This window comes from Gastrolobium bilobum, unplaced genomic scaffold (genome assembly GCF_033153095.1).
Source record: "Gastrolobium bilobum isolate Gb01-03AN ecotype WA unplaced genomic scaffold, APGP_CSIRO_Gbil_v1 utg19213, whole genome shotgun sequence".
Taxonomy (NCBI): domain Eukaryota; kingdom Viridiplantae; phylum Streptophyta; class Magnoliopsida; order Fabales; family Fabaceae; genus Gastrolobium; species Gastrolobium bilobum.
In genome coordinates, this window is record NW_026898822.1 from 266,603 (window position 1) to 292,847 (window position 26,245).

At 36.2% G+C, this 26,245-nt stretch overlaps 1 protein-coding gene across 3 annotated transcripts; it reads left to right on the forward strand.

Moving 5' to 3' along the window:
• The first annotated feature begins 1,037 nt into the window (after window positions 1–1,037).
• LOC133284377 (katanin p80 WD40 repeat-containing subunit B1 homolog KTN80.4-like) lies at window positions 1,038–25,177 on the forward strand. 3 transcript variants are annotated; one of them, XR_009747895.1, is made up of 20 exons: window positions 1,038–1,349; window positions 1,492–1,655; window positions 1,850–1,980; window positions 2,869–2,986; window positions 3,135–3,361; window positions 5,592–5,694; window positions 10,560–10,630; window positions 10,759–10,833; window positions 10,910–11,053; window positions 11,162–11,381; window positions 11,540–11,962; window positions 18,529–18,588; window positions 18,671–18,789; window positions 19,935–20,060; window positions 22,051–22,125; window positions 22,287–22,399; window positions 23,712–23,828; window positions 23,925–23,993; window positions 24,280–24,685; window positions 25,058–25,177. XR_009747895.1 is itself a non-coding variant. In XM_061481376.1 (19 exons), exons 2-19 carry the CDS (start codon window positions 1,628–1,630, stop codon window positions 24,341–24,343), a joined length of 2,283 nt encoding a protein of 760 aa, XP_061337360.1. In that variant the 5' UTR covers window positions 1,038–1,349; window positions 1,492–1,627; the 3' UTR covers window positions 24,344–24,837. The 3 variants fall into 3 exon arrangements, 2 of the variants coding, with proteins under 2 accessions (XP_061337360.1, XP_061337361.1); XM_061481376.1 differs by lacking the exon at window positions 25,058–25,177 and having other exon boundaries at window positions 24,280–24,837; XM_061481377.1 differs by lacking the exon at window positions 25,058–25,177 and having other exon boundaries at window positions 18,535–18,588; window positions 24,280–24,837.
• Window positions 25,178–26,245: the final 1,068 nt, after the last annotated feature.

Consider the following 26,245-nt stretch of genomic DNA (forward strand, 5'->3'; position numbering starts at 1 on the left):
ATACCTAGGCAACTTCCATTGGTATTTCAACTTGACCATATTTAGTACAAGATTAAAAAAAATTTATCCATGAAAATCCTTTGCCCAGCCATTATGATTTGTTTTGCAAAATTTCATGAAAAAACACTGTTCCAGAAAACCACATGGAAGGTGGTATTTTAGGGTTAACAGGAAAATGATTGTTCGAGAAAACACTATTCCAGCCATTGTGATTCAGATTCAAAATTTAAAAGGGTAATTTAGTAATTTACACCCATGATTCTAACAATATTTTACCTTCAATCAAATATAGACTTAAAACTTATATCAATTTTTTCGATAATATTTCAGCCTACCAAACAACTTTTTTTAACTTTTCTCCCAAACTCATTTTTCCACCATATTCCTAATAAATGTATTTTCCTGATAATTTTTTTTCTCCTCTACCGAACACACTTTTTATATTTCTCACTAAAAAGTCTTAAAATTCAAATCAATAGAAAATTTATTAAATCGTCATGTTATTGTTTTTTCTTTGTTTAAAATTCTAATTGAATACCAATGGATTTGGACAGACTCTAAAATAATCTTTTAAAATCTTAATCAAATAACATGTGACTTTTTTTCAATCATTTAAAATCTTAATTGAATATGAATGGATTTTTTTTTTCCAAAAACAATGCTTTAAAAAATAGATCCCTTTAATCAATTTGTGATTGTGACTCCGAAATCAATGATTAAAGAAGGTAAGAAAAGATCGCAAAGGTCGATAGAGCCCATAAGAAGCTAAGAAGATGAGTTTTGTTGCGTGTGGTCCTTTCAATTTTGATTTGCCGAGGGAGGGAGGAAAAAGTGTTACAACTTAAAAAGGCAAGTAGAAAGGTTAAAACGTGTATCTTAGCTTTCATGTATTTACAGAATTTCCTCTCATTTTTCTCATATTTATATTTTGAGCCTTCCCACTCTCAGATTAATTTGAACATAAACATTATCACTGGCGAAGGACAGTCACAGATCGTGAAAGTGCCCCTCTACTCTCTTCTTTGCTGTCCTACCCTGGGCTTTGGTCTCGCACAGATCTTCAAACAAATGCGGTGGTGCTGTTGGATTGGTAGCAGAGGAGGAAACTGAAGCACTCGCTCCATGCTTCGGTGGCATTAGCATTGCGCTTGGCACCTAAATCTTTCATGCTTATGCAACACACTCTGCTTGCGTGCGCGTGCTAAATTTGCAACAAGCAGAGCAAGTAAAACAAGAGCAGGCAAAAGTGAATGTTTCTGAGTTACTTGTTCGTCTCGTATAGTCTGAACTCTGAAGCAATCTCTTCTCCAACCTCGCTTTACCAAAAAAGAACAAGAATTAAAATACAGGTTAGGTTGGTCTTTGTTTTATTTCAGTTTCACTCTTTCTGTTCTTTCTTCGTTTTGATCCGTGGCTTGGGTGCAACCACTAAGTTAAAATTTTTAACACCATTCACAAACATTTATTTTTGTTATATTTTTTCTGGAGCAGCTGATACTGGTGTGGGTAGTGAAGATCTGGGAATCTTAGAGGACCAAATTAGATCTCTCGAATGTCTCAAATAGAGAGCAGCTGTTACTGTCGCAATTGCAATTATTAGGTTTTTCGATTCCTGTACTGCTTGCCGATGACTACCAAACGCGCCTACAAGCTACGTATCCTTCATGTCCGTTTACATTTTGTTTGATCTATGCACTCGTCCTTCAATTTTCGGGTCATTCACTTTTTCTTCCCTCTGTAGATCTCTCTCCTTTGCTTACTTTGTTATGCTTTTACCGTCCCTGTGTTTATATTTGTAACTTGCTGGCATCAAGTGATCAGTTAGTTGGCCTTGACGAATTTTGTCCAGAGGAATTTGTAGCACATGCTTCTTCTGTCAATTGCCTCAAAATTGGGAGGAAATCATCCAGGGTTCTTGTCACTGGAGGTGAAGATCACAAGGTTAATCTTTGGGCTATTGGTAAACCTAATGCTATACTGGTTCGTTCTCCTCTCCTGATCTTTTTTAGCTGCATCTGAATTATTAGTTTTATCTTTCGTAGTTTTACTCTGGATAAAAATTTAAAGGGTTTCATGTCATTGTTCATATGCATATTTTTTTACGGTTTTTCTTATGTTGAGTTTTTCATGCCCTTTCACATTTGGATTTCACTTTTAATTGTTTGAAGTTGTTGGAATAACTAGTGAGTAATGAATGTGAGAAAAATGGTGTTTGGATGGTTCTATATGTGAACTTCTTGTCAAGGTAGCATCGGATTGAGTTCAGCTATATTAAATGTGTCATCATATCATCATCATTTCTATTTGTTATTAAGGGTTGTTCTTAGATAATTTTTATTTCTGTTCTTATATGCATATGAACAATATGTGTAGTGTATCTGCCACCTGACATGTGTGCATCTTGGACTATGTTCTTTAAAACCAATAATTACATGTTTTTAGATGTGGGTATGTCCTGAGAACTTTGTGCAGTTCTTGATCATTCAGTTTAGATGTTTAGAGAGCAAATGGGCAGGCAGGATCTTGTGAGTATGCTGGGGTTTGGTGTAGTTGGTTGGGGATTAAATGTAAACATGCCAAAAATTTTAAGCCTAAAATATATCCCCTTGTTCTGTTGTCTTTTGGCATCTTTATGGTGTTCGTTTGATGGGGTACTCAACTATTGGAATGTCTCCTTGGGGACCAGTGTTTGGTTGATTGTCTTGATGCGTTTTGGTATTTTTTTCTTGGGATATTAAGGGATGATACTATTATCGTCTGCTTATTTACTTTTGTCTGTCTTATATGTATAGAAACTTATTCCTTTAACAGAAAAGGAAAATCTATTTGTTTATCTGTTTTCAGTAAGAGCCGTTTCTCCTTTTGCAGAGTTTGTCAGGACATTCGAGTGGAATAGATTCTGTAAGCTTTGATTCCTCTGAAGTGTTGGTAGCTGCTGGAGCTGCAAGTGGTACTATCAAACTTTGGGACTTAGAGGAGGCAAAGAGTATGCTGTTACTTGCCATTTCGTTTAATGATTTTAAAACACTAATGAAAAGAGATCTGAGTATTCTCATAAAACTTAATTATCTTTACTATAACATTTTTGCTCATCTGATAAATTTAGCCTTTGACTTGCTATGTTTCTTTGGTAGTTGTTCGTACTCTTACTGGTCATAGGTCCAACTGTACATCGGTGGACTTCCATCCTTTTGGAGAGTTCTTTGCATCTGGTTCTCTAGACACAAATCTTAAGATATGGGACATAAGAAAGAAGGGTTGTATCCATACTTACAAGGGCCACACTCGAGGGGTAAATGCAATTAGGTTTACCCCAGATGGACGCTGGGTTGTTTCAGGTGGAGAGGACAATACTGTGAAGGTTAGAATTGCTTTCCTTTTTCATGACACTAATGGAGTCAAGATTCCATAACAAGGTTATTATGATCAATCACATAAACAATTTATACTTCTCTATGATCTATGTTTGTTGAACCATATATGGTCCCATGTTTCATCTCAAATAACAATAATTAAGAACTGCAGTTCAAGCTTCGTCCATGTTGGGAGGATGTAATGAATATGAGGTTGAAACCCTTAATGCATCAAGATTTGTACATGATGATACCCTTAAAAATAAAGAGCAAGTTCAAATGTATACTATAATGATCATTATGCTTGGAATATGAAATGTTTATTCAGTAAGAGAAGAAATCGACAGGGTGAACATAATAAACATGATACTTTGAGAGTATACAAGTGGTAGTAAAGATAAAGTAAGAATTTAAGTTGTTCATTGTTGGATTTGCAACCTTCTAGGTATATAGTTGCTCACTGTTTGAGTGTTTTCTATTGTGGGCACATCTTCACTGAGTGTGAATGGGAATATAATCTTAGTATGATATGCAAGGTGACCCTTTTCCTTCGTTTCTTTTCACCTGAGTTGTAGATTTCTTGAGTTGGCTGCTTTTTAGGGGGATGTAAAATGGTCTCATTGAAGGGTTTACAGCGGGACTAGAAATAAGGAGCATTTCTTATTGTTCAAATTCAGAGGCTTTGACAGAAATAAGGAGGGAAAAGTGTTTTGGTGTCTTTGGTCAGACAGGGATGCTTAGAACTTTTTGGGAAAATCCTTTCTGCTAGACTTGCTTTGGACTAGAATTGGTTTTGTCTTCTTGTTGCTCTTCACATTATTTTGTTTAGGGTTTTCCTTGTCAAACATGCAGAGGGAATGGAAAGCTAATTTCTATTAGTAATTTTTCTGTCTTGCTTTAGTTTTGGTGGTGTTCTATACTTCTATTTCAGGGGGAATCCTCATCCACCTTCTTTCTTGTAATTCTTTCCTTTAAACGAAGTTCTTATATATAAAAAAGGAACTCACTTTGATTTTCTCCATCTGTGCTTGCAAACCGTGCACATATAGCACAACAAATAGTTGAGTGGATCTAAGTTGTTGTGAATTTATACACTTGGATTCGGAGTGCAAAACTTCTTCTAATCAAGAAATGATAATTTGGAACTTGGATTCTTCTTGTTTTTTTTCATGCAATGATCCTCTGCCACTGTCACGTCTTGCAATTTTTTTTTTTATTTTTCTATGAATTCAGATAGGATAGTTTGAAATTTGAATTCTTCTGGCAACATTTTTTATTTGTTAAATACTTCTTTCAGTTTCTATCCTCCTCTTGAAATATTTTAAGATTGCTTCTTGATACACTCATTTGGGATTCCAAAGCTTGCTCTAAGGTCAAGTCTTATTCAGAAAGTAGTACTGGAACAAGATTACTATCGGCGAGGTTCCAAATTTAGAGGCCTCACAAGCCTCATTCTTCTCATATTTGTATTATGTGAAGAACCAGCTCAGAAACTGTAAACCATCTAATTTTTTGCATTGTAAACCAGCCACTTTCCTTTGAAACAATCTTTTTGGGGTTCTTGGTGAACATGGAATGTGTCCCTCAATTTTGCACAGCCTTCATGAAGGGTTTGACACTAATAAGGAGGCTAAAACTTTGTGGTTGTTGCTGTTTATTCAGTCATTTGGTGCATTTGGTTGGAGGGGAATGCTTGCATTTATTTTGAATGATGTCTTTTCCTTTGCCATAAACTTGCTGTAGGATAGGATTGTTTATTGCCCTCTAATTGGTGTTCAGCTTATGGTTGTTTCATGGATTTGCTCCTACTTACATGTAGAGAGATTGGGCAGCCTTGCTTCATTCTTGAGTCTACTTATTATTATTTTTTGTCCCATTTTTTTTTGCTCACCTTGTTTTGGAGGATATATTGTCCTCGCTTCTCACCCGTATGTTTTCTCTCTCCTATCCAATCAAATATTTTTTTCTATAAAAAAATCAAACTCATCTGTCATAATATTTTGAATTGAGTTATCTAGTCTTCACTGACTAGTGGCTTCAGTATGTGGCTTCTTGAAAGCCTGTAAAGTTCTTGACTCATCAGTCTTAGTGCATAGTTTGCAGTATATTTATCTTCTTGGTATTGTTATGGAATGTGATTAATATAAATAGGCCTATATGGTTTCTACTACACTTTACCATGTGAATGAGAATCTATTTTTTTTTATTTGATGTAAATTATTTTGTATACTTTTGCAGTTGTGGGATCTGACTGCAGGAAAGCTCTTGCATGATTTTAAGGGTCATGAGGGCCAGATCCAGTGTATAGATTTTCATCCCAGTGAATTTCTACTAGCAACAGGTTAGTCTTACTTTTCTAATGAAATCATGAAAGCAGTACCTTAACAAGCAAGTCTTCCATTTCTCTTGCTCCCATGATAGTAACATTATGTTTCACTAGGTGTTGCTGGGAAAGTATCATGGCCCTATTTGGATAAACAGATTAGATCAGTACTTATATGAGTAGAATTTATTAAATAAACTATATTTTCATAAATGTGGTCTAAAATAAGCTAAATTTTGTTTGGATATGCGCTTTGAGAAGTACTTATGCAGGAATGGAATTTTGACAATTCATTAAGGTTAATCTAGTCAGAATTATTATAATAACAGCTACCACCTTTGCTGTTTTTAGCTTTCTCAATAACTTGTTTTCATAAGTCTTAATTTGTACCTTATGAATATATGCCCAAAACAATTTATTTGGGTTTCAAAAGTTGTTTTTGATAAGCTCAAGGGTTGGAAATTATCGAGCTAGCTCATGAGCTTGCAAGCAAAGCTTTTCCACACATTAGCTTGTGAGCCATACATACATATATATACATACATACATATATATACATACATACATATATACATGCATACATATATATATGCATACATACATATATATATATATATATATATATATATATATATATAATTCTTATGGTACCCGGTCTAACTACAGATGAATTATGCTTACTCTTGCCTGGCCACTTAGACAACTTGATGTAAAAAATGCATTTCTAAATGGTGACTTGGTAGAAGTTTATATGTATCAGCCTCCTAGCTTTAAAGTTTCTGATAAAAGTCTAGTTTGCAAGCTCATTGGGGCTCTATATGGCCTCAAGAAGGCACCCAGAGCTTGATTTGACAGGCTCAAATAGTCTCTACTCCTTCTCAGGTTCAGTTCTAGCTGTTGTGATCCTTCATTGTTCACTTTTCTGACAAGCAAAAATGCATCTACATTCTTGTCTATGTAGATGATATCATCATATGTTTATTCAGCAACTTATCTCACAATTTCACTCAAAATTTGATCAGAAGGATTTGGGAGATCTCGAATATTGTCTTGGTGTTTAAGTTAAGAGGTCATCTTTTGGTGTTACATGTCAACTACCTTTTAGCTCAGGCAGATATGCATTAAGATTAGAGCATAGCTACTCCTATGCCATCTAGCTCCAAATTGTCCAGACATGGTTCCGAGATCAGTTACGCAGTCAACAAAGTTTGCCAGTTTATATCTTAGCCTCTTGATGATCATTGGAAAGTTGTCAAACAAGTAATGAGATATCTTAGGGGAAGATCTACCTTTGGTCTTGTGCTACAATGTCCAAATTCCCATCATCCACTCATCTCATAACCTATAAAGATGTTGATTGGGCTAGTGACCCTGATGACAGGAGCTTGTTGTGAGCTCTAGCACAGATGCTGAATGCAGAAGTTTGGCAGTCACATGTGCAAAGATTCTCTGGATACAATCCTTCTTCGAGAACTTTAATTTCCCTTATCCATCCCTATGGTTTTGTGTGATAATCTCAGGACAAGGTGAAAGTGTAGGGAGGAGTATTGTTAGAAACGTGGCAATGAGTACCGTAGGAGTGGCCACAAGGAATCAAAAGTGGCTTAACTAATCTGTTAGAAGAGGTGGTGGAATATGCTAGAATATGATGAGTGGGATTCTTTAGGGGCTGTATCATGAAAATATATAAGAGAGAATGGCATCACAGAAGGGAATCAAGGAATTTAGCCTTGGGACATGGTAGAGAATCAAGGCAATTTCCAATTTTCTATAGCTTGGCTTTTGCTTCTTCTTTCTTTTTTCTATTCATTTACATTTTTGTATTTTGGAATTTTTCTAGTCTGATTTTGATACTGGTGTAATGAAAATCTTGGGTCTGGTCTAGATTCAACTATATCAATATAATTTTAGTCTTTTCACTTTTACTTTGGGTTGAGTTTGTATCAATCTACTAGGAAATAGCACCACAAAGAGTACACGTAATTGGAGATAATAGGAAATTGACAATCATAGACAAAATTTGAAGAGGCATTGCTAAATGGCATCTGATACAACACACGAAACAAAGGTGCTATGCTATCCATATACTCTATGTACTCTAATATTAGGCCACCAAAAACTTTACTATGCTAACCAATGTTAATGTCCAGCCCACGTCAAAGGAATTGACTAGATTGGCCACTTATAAGTCCTGGACTACTTCTGTGTAAATTTGGTTTGCAGGGTAGGGCAAGTCAAAACTTCTTACCAAAAAGGTTGAGGATGGTTGATAGGTTGATCTCATAGTTATCAATGGCGGGTAGCGGCTGACCCTGAAAAATGCTATAAAGGGTAGCGATATAGCTGCTACAATGACGTCCACATTAGTAGGTGAAAACTTGAGTGAGCTTGTTCGATAGTGGGTGCTCGTTCTTTATTTTATCGCAGCAAAACAGAGCAAATTTGTTTGGTTTTAAAATATGTTGCTAAAAAGCTGCAAATCGGGGAAGAAAATTGCTGGGTCAATAAGCTTGTCGGAAAACTAATTCTTGCTGAAAGGAGCTTGCCGGAAAATCGAGCCTTGCTGATGGGCTTGCCAGAAATCGAGTGGAGAGTCTCAAAAAGTCAAAACAAAAGGGAAAACTGCTGGAAAACTGAGCCTTGTTGATGGGTTTTGTCGAGCCTTGCTTATGGGCTTAAGAAAACCGAGAGGACAAAGGCAAGAGATGAAAATGAGAGAGAGAGAGAAAGAGGTCGGAATCAATAGTATAGATGTGGTTTCAAGTTGGGATAGTAATAAGACTTATGTAAAGAACCAATTCAACCCAAAAGCTTAAGCTATTGGATGAGGCTATATTAATGGTTTTATATATCTCAACACGCCCCCTCACACGAGAGCCCACTGGGCTTGAAGGGTGGACAATGCACAAGCCCACCTACCTATGCGAAGAAAGAAATTCCACTTGAAAGAAAGTGGAGGGCGATGAGGATCGAACCCGGGACACGAGGCTTTGATACCATGTAAAGAACCAATTCAACCCAAAAGCTTAAGCTATTGGGTGAGGCTATATTAATGGTTTTATATATCTCAACAACTTAGAATTGAGGAATTATACTGTGTTTAGTATGATCACACAAGACTTATATTTATAATAATAGAACACAGGCTTGGGCCCTCACTGACGTGAGACTAACAAAACAATATGCTTTCTAATATTATATACATTCTAATATATTCTAACAATAAGAAGAAAAAAAGGGGGCAAAAAGTCAATTGTGCCCTTTTTATAAAGGCCTAAGCCACCGACTAAATAGAGGCAAATATGGAATTTGACCCCTCTTCCGTGCAGTGGCGCAATTAGGCTGCAGTTGTGGCTGCTGTTTTTGCTGCCGAAAATGGTAGCTTCGCTTCACGAAAAATGGTGCCTTGAGGCTGCTATTTCTAATGCGGAATGCGATTAGTGACTATGTCTTGACCTCTTTGCTTGGAAGAAGATTGATCTATAACTCTTGAGTGTTGTGTGGTAGACCATTGTTGAGATATATAAAATCATTAATGTAGCCTCACCCAACAGCTTAAGCTTTTAGGTTGAATTGGTTCTTTACATGGTATCAGAGCCTCAGTGTACCGGGTTCGATCCTCACCGCCCCCCACTTTCTTTCTTGTGGAATTTCTTTCTTCGCACAGGTAGGTGGGCCTGTGCATTGTCCACCCTTCAAGTCCAGTGGGCTCTCGTGTGAGGGGGCGTGTTGAGATATATAAAATCATTAATGTAGCCTCACCCAACAGCTTAAGTTTTTGGGTTGAATTGGTTCTTTACAACCATTAACCCTGAGATAGTTGACCATTTGAGACATACTATGTGGCCTGCAAGAAGCCCAAAACTGACATACAATGACCCTATTCCATTGTTTATGGTTTGAGAAGCCTGCACAAACAGCAAGACACTTGCATGGAAGCTTTCCTTGCCAAAGCACGATCTATGATGCAAGAATTTGTGGACATGACACCCCACAAAAAGGATCACTTTGAGCACAATAAGCAACAAGAAAGAGCCTTTATGGTCTTTATCCTCTTTACTCTTCCACAAGAATTGGAAGCTTACGCTAACAAATTCTGACTAGTATTGAAGGAAATTTCCGTAAGTGAAGGATGAGAACTAAAAACAAAGGGAGTTCCAAACTTTGGAACTCTACAGCAAAAACAATGAACGGACCATGTTACGGAGGATGGTGCCATTTCTTTTATACAATTGAAGTTGTGGAATTGTGTGTCTGATCATACCACACGAAGGTTCTATTTATAATAATGAATTGTTTTTTTCCTTATTCACCTGGTATTGTATAATTACAATATATTCTAACACATACCATTTTAAAATTATATGATTAGATCACTGGGAAAAGAGAGAATATAATTCACCAATGGGACTCTTATAATTGTGATGTATAACACTGAGTTTTTGCCCCGTGAGTTATGGATTAGTTTATTTTGCCTTTAAAATAGTTTATAATTAAAATCTTACCGAGAAAGCTTTTGAAAAATTAATTCGAACAAAACATGCACTTACACGAATAATCTAGGTCGTGTACAAGTGTCTATCAACTAGTTCAATCCCAGTCAATAACACTCCCCATGCTAAAACAGTATAGCTTACTGAACACAATAATACTACATAACAAAGGATACCCTAATATTCTAACACTAATAAATTTCCTTATCAATAAAATAAATGAATAATAATAGATGTTGACATTTCTATTTCATTTTTTTTTTATGGTGATCACCTCACATACACTGCTGGATTCTTGTGTCGTTTTCTTATGGAAGCTTTTATGTTTTTTGTTTAAATGAATGAAATCAAGTGTAATTTTTATTTCATTCGTTTCTTTCCCATGTCTAGGCTCTGCAGATAGGACTGTTAAATTTTGGGACCTTGAAACCTTTGAGCTCATTGGTTCAGCTGGTCCTGAGGTACTTTCTGTTATAGCAATTTCACTATTTCCTCCTGGATGGTTGAGTTTAGTATCAATATTACTGAAGTTGTTAATTTTGGTTTTTTTGGAAAAAAATCTAAAGTATTTTGTATTGTTGTACTTTAGACAACTGGAGTGCGTTCTCTTACTTTCAGTCCTGATGGGAGGACCCTGCTTTGTGGTTTACATGAGAGTTTGAAGGTAAGCTCCGTTTTTGGTCAATTTGTAGGAGGAAATCATTTATCAAGGTAACAATGTTCCATTTGTTTCTGTTTAGGTTTTCTCTTGGGAACCCATAAGATGCTATGATATGGTGGATGTGGGTTGGTCTAGATTGTCCGATCTTAATGTTCATGAAGGAAAACTTCTTGGCTGCTCATACAATCAAAGTTGTGTTGGAGTCTGGGTTGTAGACATCTCGGTAGATGCACTTATCTTTCAGAAATTGTTTTGCTGCTTCTAGTAATGGTCGTATTTGATACTATTTAATGCTAATGTTCCTTTTTTACATTTCTGACCTCTTTTCCAGCGTATAGAACCATATGCTCTTAATAATGTGAATCCACTGAATGGTCATTCAGAAACTAAATCTTCAAGTGGAAATATGACTGTGCTGAATGAGATCACAGCTAAGGCTAGGCTATCTGTTTCCCAAAATCCAGATCCCTTACTGAAAGAAACAAGTTCTCTTGGGAGGTTGTCAGTTTCTCAAGATTCAGACCCCTTGAAGGAGGGCAAATATTTGGCGTGTATATATCCTGTCTCTTTCTATAATTTTTTTAATCTTTTTTAGCATTTGTTTAGATTGAATTGTCTGTTTAATCCTTCTCTTGTTTTGATCCATTTGGATCCTCTTGTCCATTAATATCCATACTTTCTCATCACCTGACTTATGGATTGCATGAAGCCACAGGAAGTGCACCAAGTACTCCTCAAAGGATCAATTTGAACTCTGGTCCCAAAACAGTATCTGGTGGTTCAACAGCAGTGCTTAATGCAACAGCTCAGAAAAGGAGTTCTTTGAAATCTCATGCAACATCCAATATTCCTCCTATCAATAAATCAGAAATTATACCTGTAATCGTCCCCAGAACTAGCATGAGGTCAGAGCCTGTAGCTGATTCTAGAAAAGAAGTTGGTGCTGCTGGAAGAATAATGCCATTCTCTTTGCAGTCAAAGGCAGCAGATATACGTAAATTTGCGAACAACAGAGATGATGTGGATAAGCCACCTTTCTCTCCTGTGACTGAATCTGCGGCTTCTAAGGGTAGTGAATTAAGTGGTTTTGCAGATAAAAATAATTTCCCTGCTTCTGTGAGCTCAACTCAAGGTATTCCTCCTTCTAAGACAGGCTTAAACTATGATAGATGTCTTGAAATTGGAAATTATTCAATAAATTCACAAAGCCGACCGCTAGTAATCATATTAAAGTTTTGTACAAATCCTTTATCCACAACTGTGCTTGTTTTCCAATAAGTGATATTCATGCAATACGCTTTATAATCGTAATCTATTTAATTGTAACTTTTATTTTTAGTGTCTTAACAATTGTTCAAGTCCGTACTTAACAACTTAAACTTTTAGGTCAAGTTGTTCTTTGACATAATATTGAAACCTGACTGAGCAAATGGTCTTGATAGAATATCTACAAAATACCTTAGAATATCTTCAGTGCATCTTATAATATTTTTGAATATCTTAAAAGATCTCTAGAATATATTATGGAATCAATTAATTATCTAAATTAGCAAGCAATCATAGGCATTGTTTCCTTATTTTATTAGGTTGGTAGTCTTATTGTATTAGTCTGCTTGGGCTTGTACTTGTAATACTACAAATTCTACAATAGTAGTTGACCTAATTATTAATATAAGTAGTACAATTAGGTTGGTATTTTTTAACACACTATCAACAGATCTTTTGTATCACTTGAGATTAAAGAATAATTGTATATTGAATAATCACATGGTATATGTAGAATATTCTAGATTATCATTTATTACTTCCTTGCTATTGCTTTTGCTTTTGCTGGATATTGATTATCCCGAAGATCTACTTCAGGATATTGAATAATCTATTTGTCTCACACTCGTCCTGATATTGCTTTTGCTGTGAGCATGGTTAGCCAATTCATGCATTCTCCTAAGGAAAAACACCTTAGTGCTGTTTATAGAATTCTCAAGTACCTCAAAAACACCCCTGGTCGAGGAATTCTCTTTAAAAAGGGGAACAAAAGGATGATTGAAGTTTATACAGATGCAGACTGGGCTGGCTCTGCAATGGACCGAAGATCTACTTCAGGATATTGTACTTATGTCTGGGGAAACCTTGTGACCTGGAGAAGTAAGAAACAAACTGTTGTTGCAAGAAGCAGTGCAGAAGCGGAATTTCGGGCTTTAGCCCATGGTATTTGTGAAGGAATTTGGTTAAGAAGGCTTCTGGAAGAGTTGAAGATCTCTTATTCCCTACCTATCAGATTATATTGTGATAATAAAGCTGCTATCAGCATTGCTCAAAATCCTGTCCATCATGACAGAACAAAACATGTGGAAGTCGATCGTCACTTTATCAAAGAAAAATTAGAAGACGGTAGTGTATGCTTGTCATATATACCTACCAAGGAACAAACGACAGATATTCTCACCAAAGGTTTACTTAAGCCGACCTTTGAGGATTTGATCAGCAAGATGGGAATGATCAATATATATCTCCCAACTTGAGGGGGAGTGTAGAATATTCTAGATTATCATTTATTACTTCCTTGCTATTTGTTCCCTTATTTATTAATGTCTCTTGTTATTGTAAATAAGCCTCTTAGTTTACTGTTGCTATTTATTAGCATTGTTCTTTGTACTCAATATAAATAGGACCTATTGGGTCTCTCAATGTAATCAATCAATAGTGTTATACAGAAAAACACTCTTTCTTTTCATCAGTATATTACAATGTACAAGAGCTCTCTATTTAAAGAGACTAAAAGACCTAATAGGTTGAGCTCATACGATGTGGGACTATATATATACTGAACTATTTTTACAACTATTCTAACACTCCCCCTCAAGCTGGAGCATATATATTGTAAGCACCCAGCTTGCCACAAATATATTCAACCCGAGGACCCCTAAGAGCTTTAGTGAAGACATCCGCGAGTTGATCATTGGAGTTGACAAATTCCGTTTTGATTTCTCCTGACTGAATCTTTTCGCGAATGAAATGACAATCGATCTCTATATGTTTGGTTCTCTCATGAAATACAGGATTAGAGGATATATGTAGTGCAGCTTGATTGTCACAAATGAGAGTCATGGGTTTCTTCTGTTCACAAAGATGGAGCTCCCGAATCAACTGCTTTAACCAGATTAGCTCGCAGGTAGCAACTCCCATTGCACGATATTCGGCCTCTGCACTAGATCGGGCAACAACAGTTTGTTTCTTACTTTTCCAAGAAATCAGGTTTCCTCCAAAGAAAACACAATAGCCTGAAGTAGAGCGCCTATCCGAGGGTGATCCTGCCCAATCGGCATCTGAATAACCACAAATTTCTGTATTTCCCTGATCTGAATATAATAAACCTTTCCCTGGTGCTCCTTTGATGTAACGAAGGATCCTAACAGCAGCATCCCAATGAGAATCACACGGAGAATCAAGAAACTGACTAGCGACACTAACAGCAAAAGAAATGTCCGGCCTAGTCACAGTGAGATAATTGAGCTTCCCAGTCAAACTCCGATAACGTCCAGGATCAGATAATGGTTCTCCTTGTCCGGGTAGTAATTTGATACTAGGATCCATGGGTGTGTCAACTGGCTTACACACCAACATACCAGTCTCTTCTAGGATATCCAAGGCATACTTCCTTTGACAGATAGAAATGCCCTGTCTAGATTGTGCTACCTCAATTCCCAAGAAGTAACGCAGCTTCCCGAGGTCCTTTGTCTGAAATTGACTGAATAAATACTGTTTTAACTGACAAATTCCAGCTTGATCACTCCCGGTGAGGATGATGTCGTCAACATAGACTAAGAAATAGATGCACTTATCAGGAGATGTGATCCTATAAAACACAGAGTGGTCAACTTTACTGCGAATTAAGCCAAACTCCTGAACAGCAGAACTGAAGCGACTGAACCATGCCCGAGGAGACTGCTTGAGACCATATAAGGATTTGCGAAGACGACACACCTTCCCAGACTCCCCCTGAGCAACAAAACCCGGTGGTTGCTCCATATAAACTTCTTCTTGTAAATCACCATGAAGAAAGACATTTTTGATGCCATTGGAATGAAGTGCAGTCATCTCATCAAGCATCGCTTGGCGCCGCCCTGGATGGGAAAGTGCTTCACCTGTGGTCTTAGGAATAGAAATAGAAGAAAGACTAGAAACAAAGGTGAAATGAGGTGAAGAAAGACGGTCATAGCTCAAAAAAGTATAAAGAGGATAAGGGTTACGAGTAGTACGTGTACCTTTTCTTTGAGCAATGGGAAGAGTCTCTGGTGAAGGATCCGGAGAGGAAGAAGCAACAACAGTGGGCGATGAGTCAGCAAGAGTCGAGTCGACAGGAGGCACAGTTTTGCGACGCTGATAAGTGAGAAGTGGACGGTTCTCAGGTATAGAAGCAATAGGTTGCTCATTTGGATTAGAAGCACCTGCAGCTGGCAAAGACAAGTCAAGGAAAGGGACAAGAAGAACATGATCAACCTGTGACAACTGAGATGGAATAGAATTAAAGGGTTGTTAATCAAGAAAAGTGACATCAGCGGAAACTAAGTAACGCTTAAGGTCGGGAGAATAACAACGATAACCGTTTTGAAGACGAGAATAACCAAGAAAGATACACTGAAAGGCTTTGGATGTTAACTTATCCTTACCAGGAGTGAGATCATGAACAAAACAAGTACAACCAAAGACATGTGGAGTTAGAGGATAAAGAGGAACATCTGGAAGCAATAGGTTATGAGGAATGTCATTGTTGAGCACAGATGAGGGCATGCGATTGATGAGAAAACAAGAGATGAGTACATCATCTGCCCAGAGGTGAAGGGGAACCTGCATATGAAGAAGAAGGGTACGTGCAGTTTCAATGAGATGTCTGTTTTTACGTTCAGCCACCCTATTTTGTTGTGGAGTGTGAGGACAAGTAGTTTGATGTGAAGTACCTTGTGTGGCCAAGAAATTAGAAAAATCAATAGAAACATATTCCTTAGCATTATCACTACGTAGAATACGAATAGAAACACCAAATTGAATATGAATCTCAGTATAAAACTTTTTATAAATGGAAAATAACTCAGAACGATTTTTCATTAAATAGACCCAAGTGCAACGGGAAAAATCATCAATGAAGGTAACGAAATACCGAAAACCTAAAACAGACAAGGTACGACTTGGACCCCAGATATCTGAATGAACAAGAGAGAAAGGGGCATCAGCTCGTTTATTGACTCGACTGGCAAAAGAGGAACGTGTATGCTTCCCTTGTTGACATGACACACAATCTAAAGACTGAAGACCGGATAAAAGAGGAACCATTTTCTGCAACTTTGAAATACTTGGATGACCGAGGCGACTGTGGATAAGTTGTGGAGATTCTGTGAGAGAGAGTGCCACTGAAGGACGAGGCACATCCAGATAGTAAAGCCCCTGTGACTCACGACCCACTCCAATCATTTCTCCCGTACCCGGATCCTGCACAGAAACAGAATGGTTAGAGAAAGTGATGGTGCAAGTGAGGGAGTGGATCAACTTACTAATAGAAATTAAGTTATAAGGGATGCCAGGAATGTAATAAACAGATGTCAAGGCCAAGGTAGAGGTCGGACGAGCTTGTCCAATCCCACGAACTGGGGCTTTGGTTCCATCCGCAAGGGTAAAAGAAGGTAAATGATCAGAATAAGTAAGAGATGTAAAGAGTTCTTTGTTACCACAGAGATGATCGGTAGCACCTGAGTCAAATATCCAAGTGCCAAGTGATGTAGAATGAGAAACACAAGCAACGGGATTACCAGTATATGGTTGAGACTGAGGAGAAGCCTTCTTGAGAAGAGTTTGGAGTGCAGCACAGTCCGCAAGTGAGAGAGAAACTGAACCAAATGATGCATTGTCTGACTGAGCTATATTCGCAGCAAGAGAGGTAGAATCCTTCAGTTTGGAAGATGTAATGGGCCCAATATTAGTAGAGATGATTCCTGAGGAAGTTTTGACAGGAGGACAAGGAGAGTTAATCTCCGAGAGATCAGTGGACGCTGCTGCCATTTAAAAACAGAATATAAAAGTCGTAAACGAAGGCAAACGATATCCAATCAAGGAGAACCACGCGTCTAAAATGAGACCCACAAAGAACCAAGCACAGATCCGGAAAGAGGAGAAGAAGGCGAGAAGTTCTGCCCAAGAACGGCCGGAAAAAGCCGCCGGAATAGTGCTCACGCGCCGGCAGAAGGTGGCGCGTGAAGCCCACGCGCAGAGAAGACAGGAGGCGCGTGAGAGCGCGTGACAACTCCGATGGTGGCCGGACTTCCACAGAGCAGGTCGCCGGGAGGAGAGGGTGCTGTTCGCGTTCGTTCCAGACTGAAATCTCGCCGGAAAAGTACTCCGGCAGCCTGAACAGTGGCTGACGGTGGCTCCGGTGACTGTTTGGGGATGTGGACACGTGCAGGAGAGGACTTACAGTCCTTGATGGCTTGCCGGAAGGACGCACGGCAAAGAAAAGATGACTCCTAAGCAGTGGGCTTAGGTTTTAAAGCGAAGAACAAGATTTCTAAGCGGAAGCGAGGGTTCCTAGAACGAAATAGCTCTGGTACCAACTTGAGATTAAAGAATAATTGTATATTGAATAATCACATGGTATATTACAATGTACAAGAGCTCTCTATTTAAAGAGACTAAAAGACCTAATAGGTTGAGCTCATACGATGTGGGACTATATATATACTGAACTATTTTTACAGTATCTAAACCTAATGACTTGAACAGATGTATTGTATGATTGTCACCACCAGTAGAACAGCGCCAAGGTTCAATACAGCATAGTTGTGAGCATGTGCTTTAACTACATCTAGCAAACTTTTTATGTGCGTGGTGTTACTTGCCTTATGAAGCCATTTTTTGTGTACTTTGTGATTTGAGTTTTTAAGTGAATTGGTTCTTTGAAAGGTAATATTTCCTGTTGTTCTTAGAAATTATATTCTCTGTTGATACATTTCCTGTGTCTGAGCCAGAAAGCCTTCCTGTGGTTAATCACAACAAGAAAATACTACAAGTATTGAGATGGAAAGTAGTTTTTCTGAGGATAAACATAGATTGTTTGATATGTCTGTGCCAGTGAAAAAAAAAAAACTTGTTTACTGTGCCACGAAGAGAAGCATCAAACTGCAGTGACAGATATTGACCCTTAAATATTCTAGCATGCCCTTCTTGTTTTATACTTTAGGCCATCATGAACATGGGATGTTGTGAGAAATGATGACTTGTTTTCTCAGTTATTCTTACATCTAAAGATAAGATGCTATTAATAATTTTGTCAGGCACAGGTCTCTAGACAAAGTGTTAGCCTTGCAGGGAGCCTAAACTTTCCAAAGTGATTCCATTGTTAGAAATGGCTAGGGGTGTGTCAATGCTCTTCAGCTTGATATGGGAAGGGTTTGGGCTTATGGCCTTTATTTGGTGTTCTTTACGTAGCTGTTTTGATCTGTGTGCTTTTATATAGACACTAAACACAAGGATACAATGAGACTAAACATAAACTTAAAGCTGCCAAAGTAAACTAAAGCCCAAAAAGGTGTGAAGGCCCATGACACCATGTTGTGGTTGTTATAATGACTGATGAATATTTGTTAGTGAAAATCTGGATGTCTTTTGTTGGATGGTACGTTACTAATGTTTGAGTTCTTCTTGTGCTAGATGAAGCCTGGGGCCAGAAAGTGAACAGAGATGTATGTTCTGTCGATGTACAGAAAGGAGGTATCTTTGTTTGTATAAATTGTTGATGATTTTATCATTAATTTAAATGGTTTTTTGATTTCATGCTCTTTAAAATATATAGGAAGAATGCGCCCACTTCTCAATTTGGAAAAGAGGGAACGGTCTCTTATTTATGAGGGACCTAGACAAGGAATTTCTCATGGAAGGATATCATCAGTTCATGTGCTTCCGTTCAGTGGGGTATTATACTTATTGTTTTTTATGATCATTTTCTTTCCTTTCTACTTCTACCTTATGTTAGATATGATGATCAATGCATCATAACTTTGTTCACAGACATTTAACTTAACAAAGAACACAAAGGAAAAAAAATAGTGGTATACTCAAACCTATTCTTTCTTCTGTAAGAATGTGCAAAAAATGGGTTTGATCCTCTCCAGTACCATCTTTGGGAGAGGTTTAAAACCTTAATCTTGGACCCGCTCCGAACAGGATTGCCTCCTGTGGAGAATACTTGTAGTTTATCCAAAAAAAAATAGAATGTGCAGAAAATTAACTTTATTTGGGGGAGGGCATGCAAGTTAGAGCCCGTTTAGATGAGCTTTTTTCACTAAGAAGCATCATTTTTTCAAAATAATAGTGCTTTTTATTTAATATGTGCATTTGGATGCAACTTTTTTTTTTTTTTTTTTTTTTTAAAGAGCAAAATTGAAACAAAAGTTAAAATGGTGCATTTTTAAGCCAAGATTCCCGACTTCTGAAAAAAGCATAAGCCAAAAGAGAAGTATTTTTCTCAATATCTAATTTTGCTCCAATCCACGCCCACCCCCACCACCACTTCCATCACATCCTTTTTAGTAATTTTATACATAAAAATACTTATTAAATTTAACATCCAAACAACTTTTTTATTTAAAAGTACTATTAGTTACTGAAATTCATTTCTAAGAGAATCACATAGAGAGAATGTAGCTTTTACTTTGCTTATACATCAACTTATTACCATTACCCTAAATGAATGCAGTTTATATTTGATTTAGAGATACCTGGATTTTCCCTTTGTTTTATTTCTTTTGCTTTATCATTTTTCTCTTTTGGTTGATCTAAGATGATTCTCTTTGTACTTATTTTGTTTCTCTTAATTTTCTTATTAAGAAAAGATATCTATGATAAGTAATTTTCCCCCACACTCACATTTCTATGTGCAAAGTTTTTGCAACATCTTAATGAGTTAAGACAATCATGTTGAACTTGGAGAGTTAATGGATTTAGAAGCAATTTGTATTGAGTAGATAGACTTGTTTGCTTTTGGCTTTTGTGTGCTTTTCCCCCATGTTTTGTTTTCCTTGGAGAATGTAATTTCCTTATCCCTCGAAGTTAAACAGAGAGCACATTCCATATCCACTGAGAAGGCCACTATATCTGCTAGCGATGAAGATTCTATTGCTGATATGATGGAACAACATGATCAATTTCTCAGTTCAATGCAGGCTCGTTCAGCCAAGTTACAGGTATTGATGTTTGAATTTATGACTATAAGTTTATGACTAGTTGATTTCTGTGTTAGCTATCTGTTATATAGGGGTGTGCAAAAAAATTGGTTCAGTTGCCCTGCTCTTGATCTGACCTTGATCTGATCCATAAATATCTATTTTTTTGAACTGGTTTAAATATTGAATCATTTGTATTTGGGTCAGTTTTAGACTTGACTTGTTTTAATAATTGACCCATTGACCCAAAACTTGACCTAGACCCATTTTGTGAAAAAAAAAAAAAAAAACCAAAAATCACTGTAAGGCAATTTGGGGCTTAGGTTCTCTCTTCTCTTGATAAGAATGGAAACAAGCTTGTTGAGGTGTTGGAATACGGGCGAAGGTAACTTGTGTGATCTAGATTTTAGTAATACTATCACAAATATGGTAGAGAGGGAAATTGGATCATATCATATGAGTGATTGGAGATCAATGTGAAAATATATTTGTGATCTAGTGACTTTGAATCCAGAAGGGATTACAAATTCATAGGCTTTAATTTTGATACAACATGTGATAGGATAATAGTTATTCTGTCTACCTGAAGATTTTATGTGCTATAAGCCTCCAAGATTCCATGGGGTAGTCAAGAAATGGGATAGATTGCAGACACTAGTGTTGATTAAATAAGAGTTAGTCATACTACAGAAATTGTTCGTAAATATCTGTTAATTTTAATTTCTTACATTGAGTAAATGGAAATGGAATCTTTACGCTGATATTTTATGGGATAATTTTATGTTTGGATTGTTTTTTTTTAATTTATCATCAATTTGGAGCTTTTTAGTGATCCAATAAAATCATGATAATTGCTAATTGCAAATATCAATTATGAGTTAGAATGAGCTACCCATGACACTGATTAGTACCATGAAATAGTAATATTAGCACTTTCTTTGAAGAATTGGTATTTATTCAACAAATATCAAATTTATTATATAATTTATATATTTTAAAACAAATAAATAATTAAATTACTTGAGTTTAAAAATTAAATCAATAACTATAAAAAAAATCAAATAAAAAACAAGTTTTGAAACCAAGTCAAAAGTGGGTCAGGTTGGATTTGACCCGATTTTGAAAGTCAGGTCGGATTTGATCCGATTTTGAAACCAAGTCAGACCCACTTCATAAACCAAATCAAGTCAGTTCTGAACCAGTTCAAAAAAAAAATTTCAAATCGGGTCTGACCTGACTTAGATCAAATTAAACTGAGTCGGGTCAAAATACTTGACCTATAAAATTAAATTGGGTCGGGTCGGCACAAAAATCCGACCCGACCTGACCCATGCACAGCCCTAGTGTTATATGTATAATAAGCAAGAGTTTTTGCATGTTACTAAATTTCAACGGGTCAGGGTTGCAGGAATGTAACCTGGATGAACATGAAGTTCTTCCGCATCTTTTCTTTTTCCTTTTTTGACAAGAGAAGAATTTTATTCGAGAAGAGAAACACAACAGGAGAGGATACTATCCTTTCACAGTATACCACAAGCATAAAGTGGTTAGTGGAGTGCACAAGGAGAAGAAAAATCTACTTGGCAATGCTATCTAATAACTTTGTATATCAAATGAAGAAACCCTTTGAAATAGCTGTTAGTCAAGCACCAAAAGAAGCTAAGCCTAAGAAGACCACTTTATCCCATAAAAGAAAGGAAAATATTTATCCCTAAAAATTATATTAGAGATTCTATAATCATAGATACCAAATCACTGCAACCAGCTGAACCATTTTGAACCAAGTTTTTCTTTTGGTGAGTTGAAATTGTCCCTAATCAAGTTTGAAGGATCCACAGCCTGACCCAGAGAGATTTTCCTGAACAAGCACAATGAGAACATGGTTTTTATTCAGAAACATCCTTTAATAAAATTTTATTTTACCTAGACCAAGTTAAATTGAAATTTGGTAACTGAACCAAACCTGCCGCCATTCATAAATTTTCTGAACTTTGAAAGCATTATGTTGCAGGTGGTCTTCAGATGTTGGGAAAGAAATGGTGTTAAAGAGGTCATCGGTACAATGGCGAAGATGGATGATCATGCTGTGAGCATTTTGAGTTGTTTGTTTTCTGACACTACTCGTTACAGCTTCTCAATATTATTCTGTGTTCTCTTTTGTGGTATCAACGACATTGATGCAATAATCATTTTTTAGCAAATATCGAAACCCTCATAATACTTTAGTCTTATTGGTATTTATTCCAGGTGATTGCTGATGTTGTTAGCATTATAATGGAAAAAATTGATATCGTCACACTTGAAATATTCTCTGGTCTTCTTCCACTTCTAACTGACCTTCTACAAAGTGAAATGGATAGGTAAGTGTTGTCTCTTCTGCCATCTGATACGAGGCAGCATGCATTGTGTTAGACAGATATTATATTGTGGGCATAAAATTTTGCTTATCAAAATCACTAATGAGAAAAATAAAAAGAAAACGAAAAAGCTATATGGTTTTTGAAATGTTTCTTTTGTGTTCAATATCACCCACACTAGTGAGTAGAACAATTATATTAATAACCAGCTTTCTGTGGGAATGAGGGGGAAGACCAATTTAGGGATTGAAGGGAAGACTGGTTAGAATAATCAACATATGGGTAATAAAGGCCATGATTTATCTTGTTCGAATTTCGTTGCATAATATTTTTCTCTCAATCTGTGTATTAGACCAGTGTAGAGGGTATTCCAAACAACAGGAATCAGGAGGCCATTTTGGAGATTGGAAGGAAGGGGCCGGGTGATAGAAGTTATGATTCACCTTGTTTGAAGTTTATTGGATATATTTTCTCTCTCAATTTCTGTGTATTAGACCAGCTTATCAGGTGCTCCAGCTGTATTATGCAGTAACCCTAGAAGATAAGCTTTTCTTAGTTTTTTGTGGAGGGTGAAAGTGGAAGGAATATATCCAAGGAGAAAAGGTTAAGTGAAAGGGAGCCAGGGAGAGTGACACTGATCAGTAATCATTAATGTAAACTGCGACTGGTCTTTAGGCAAAAATAAGTTGGAAATTTTAACTCTGATATGTTTGAAGCCTACTCAGAAGAAAGTACAGGTTAGTTGTTAATGTATGTATAGGATTATAATTGCTGAGTTATACACAAGACACACTGCGGCATTATTTATGTACTTTTGTGGAGGAATGGGAGGGTAACATTGACCTATGTAGTGGAGAAGAGCGGGTGACCTCATGCAGGATCCAACCTCTGACATCTTTATCGCACCCTAGTCTATTTGAGCTGGTGTCACTGTCAATTGAGCTATGAGCTCTTTGGCTCTTATTGCATGTTTTATTATATATGTGCCTTATGTATTTTGGTTTTGATTCTTGTTTGATGTAAGTTTTGATCTGCCTCTATTAAGTCATTTGTCTCCATTATAGCAAAAGTAATGTCTTGCGGATTCCTTGCCTTCAATAGTGTTCGATTATTTTTCTTGTAAATTCTTCAAATAATCACTTCCAACATATCTCGGATTTTCATGTTTAGATCAGCTATGAAAGCCTCACTTGACTCATTTTCCCTTAACGTTAGAACATGAGGAATTTGATGTGTTTTATTTATTTACATTTATAAATTATAATTTTATAGATTTAGTTCCATGTTGACAATTTTGATATTTATATATCTGTAGATATCTAGGAACATCCTTGGAAATGCTATTGAAACTGGTCAGAATATTTGGTTCAGTAATCTATTCAACCCTATCAGCTACACCTTCCGTTGGTGTTGATATTGAGGCAGAGAAAAGGTTTTAATTGATCATCATGGCTTTTCTTATTTTTATTTTTACTTTTGTATATTGCATATCGATTCAATTTATTTTTTGCTTGTTAATGAGGTGCAGGCTAGAACGTTGCAACCTCTGCTTTATAGAGCTTGAAAAAGTCAAACGTCTTTTACCTTCTCTTATGAGGTACCTGTTCATGTTTATTTATTTGCCCTTTTTTTTTACCATTATCCTTTTATTTAAGCCGATTCTGGCAGTGCTAATGTAGTAATGCTGAATAGTTTTTAAATAATTAGCTTAAGTCCTCTAATTAAAGTGTGAAATAAAGTAAAAACATTAATATTTGGAAAGCTCAATAAACATTAGTACTTTCTTGATCAAGTAATTATGAAGTTTATTAAGCTAATATTTTAGGATGATTTAGAATTTCTCATGCTAATTTCCTCATTATTTGTTGTCCCTTAACCTGTAGAAGAGGAGGATCAATTGCAAAATCTGCGCACGAGTTGAATCTGGCTCTTCAGGATGTATCATGATTCTGAGTCGATTCAATTATTTCTGCTGCTCAATTTATGCCGGTGCTTATAGGGGTTTTATGCATTTTAAAGATTTAAACCTCTACACAAAGTCACCGAATAGTTTGATGCGTTGTCTTTTGGCATTAAATGAAGCTCTGTCCTGTATGTACATTTATTGCTGTTAACATTCATGATAATTGACAAGTGGAGGAGGCGCTGATACCTGCTAATTCTGCGACATATACTCGAAGCCAAATCTTACGAGACGTCTCCCTCTGCTGATGCTTGCACAGTTTCTGACTATAACCTACGTCATCTGCTTAATATGTGAAGATCTCACTCCGTTCGACAGCTAACCTAGTATGTGGGACAAGATACTGCTACCGATCTAATTTTATCTGAAAATTTATGATTAATGTTATGGTGTTTTAATTGCCGTTATACATCGTGTGAGTGGTGCCGTTAATATTTCTCTTTGTTGCATATTCCTGTATGATTTTCTTTCAATACTTTTGGTGCACTATAACGATGAATTGGTGTCTTATATGCGCTAAGAAATGAAGTCAAAGCTTTGCCAAATCATTTGTATCTTCATGGATCATCTACGTGCGAATTGTTAGACTTGCCATATTTTTTTTTTAACCTCACCTGCCCCAAACCCCAAATGTCTAAAATTTTCTGTGCAGCCTTGACAATGAATGGAAACTTTCTAAACACAGTTCTGATAAACAGATGCTCAAGAGGATTAGAACCTGATAAGAGCAGTGTTTAAGGATGTGGAACCTGGTAGGCATGGCGGAGGAGTTCACTGGCGTAGGAAAGGTTAGAGTGGCGGAAAACAATGGAGGCGGCAGCTATGGTGGCGGTCAATGATTATAAATTACATGCTCTTATTAAAGAAGCTAACCAATATTAGGAGTGAATCTTTTCATGTGAAAAAATGATCATGTTATTTGATCACAACTACTCATTTAAAAATTATATATTTTTTTCTCTTTTATTTTATCATCAATAAGTGATTGTGATCATAATTTTTTTCTCGTTTATTTTATCATCAATAAGTAGTTGTGATCAAATAACATGATCACTTTTTCACATTAGAAGATCCACCGCTACCAATGTTTGTTTTTCATTTTTTCATTAATTAATAATACTCGGCAACTAATGTCTAAAACCCAGTCTACTTGACCTCCCAACCAATTCGGTCATGGTCCAACCAGTTCCACACATAGAGTCGCCATTTCTCGAAAGATAATATAAATAATACTGATTGTTGGATGCTTAATTGATACAAAATATAATATCAACAATTGATTAATCAGATTGCTTGAGTCTTGATCATTTTATCTTATGTATGCAATAGAGAATTAAAAAATAAAAGGAAAATATTAGAGTACATAGAGCATCTGGATAGCATAGCACCAAAAGGAGTGATATTCATTAAAATTGTTTTGACAAATCATGTTTCAATAATTTTAATTGACAAATCATTGAACACAAATTAAAAAATATTTAATTTGTTTTGAAAATAAGATAAAAAGAATCATGTTTTCCTGTAATTCAGTAAATAACTATTAGCTAATAATTTTTTCATATTCTTAAAATGAAACTCTTAAAAGTTAGGAACAATCATATATTTTGATATAATTATTCTTTTTAATGCACGTTTGCATTCATAAAAAATAAATTGAAATAAAAAGAATATTTTGAGGATTCACTTTTCTGCGATCAATTAGATAAATCTATATTGAACTCAAAATAACATTATTTTGAGACAAAAATTATAATTTATTTTAGAGTTATAATAATCTCATTATAATTTTTTAACCCAAAACGACATCATTTTAGAAGTGAATGTAAATATCTATATTCACAATAGAAACATTAAAGCCATATTTTAAATATAAAACTAATTTCATT

Coding starts and splice junctions, on each gene's coding strand:
- LOC133284377 (XM_061481376.1), top strand. CDS start 1,628: ATGACTACCAAACGCGCCTACAAGCTAC. Junction 3,362..5,591: donor GAGAGGACAATACTGTGAAG/GTTAGAATTGCT, acceptor ATACTTTTGCAG/TTGTGGGATCTGACTGCAGG. Junction 10,834..10,909: donor GTTTACATGAGAGTTTGAAG/GTAAGCTCCGTT, acceptor GTTTCTGTTTAG/GTTTTCTCTTGGGAACCCAT.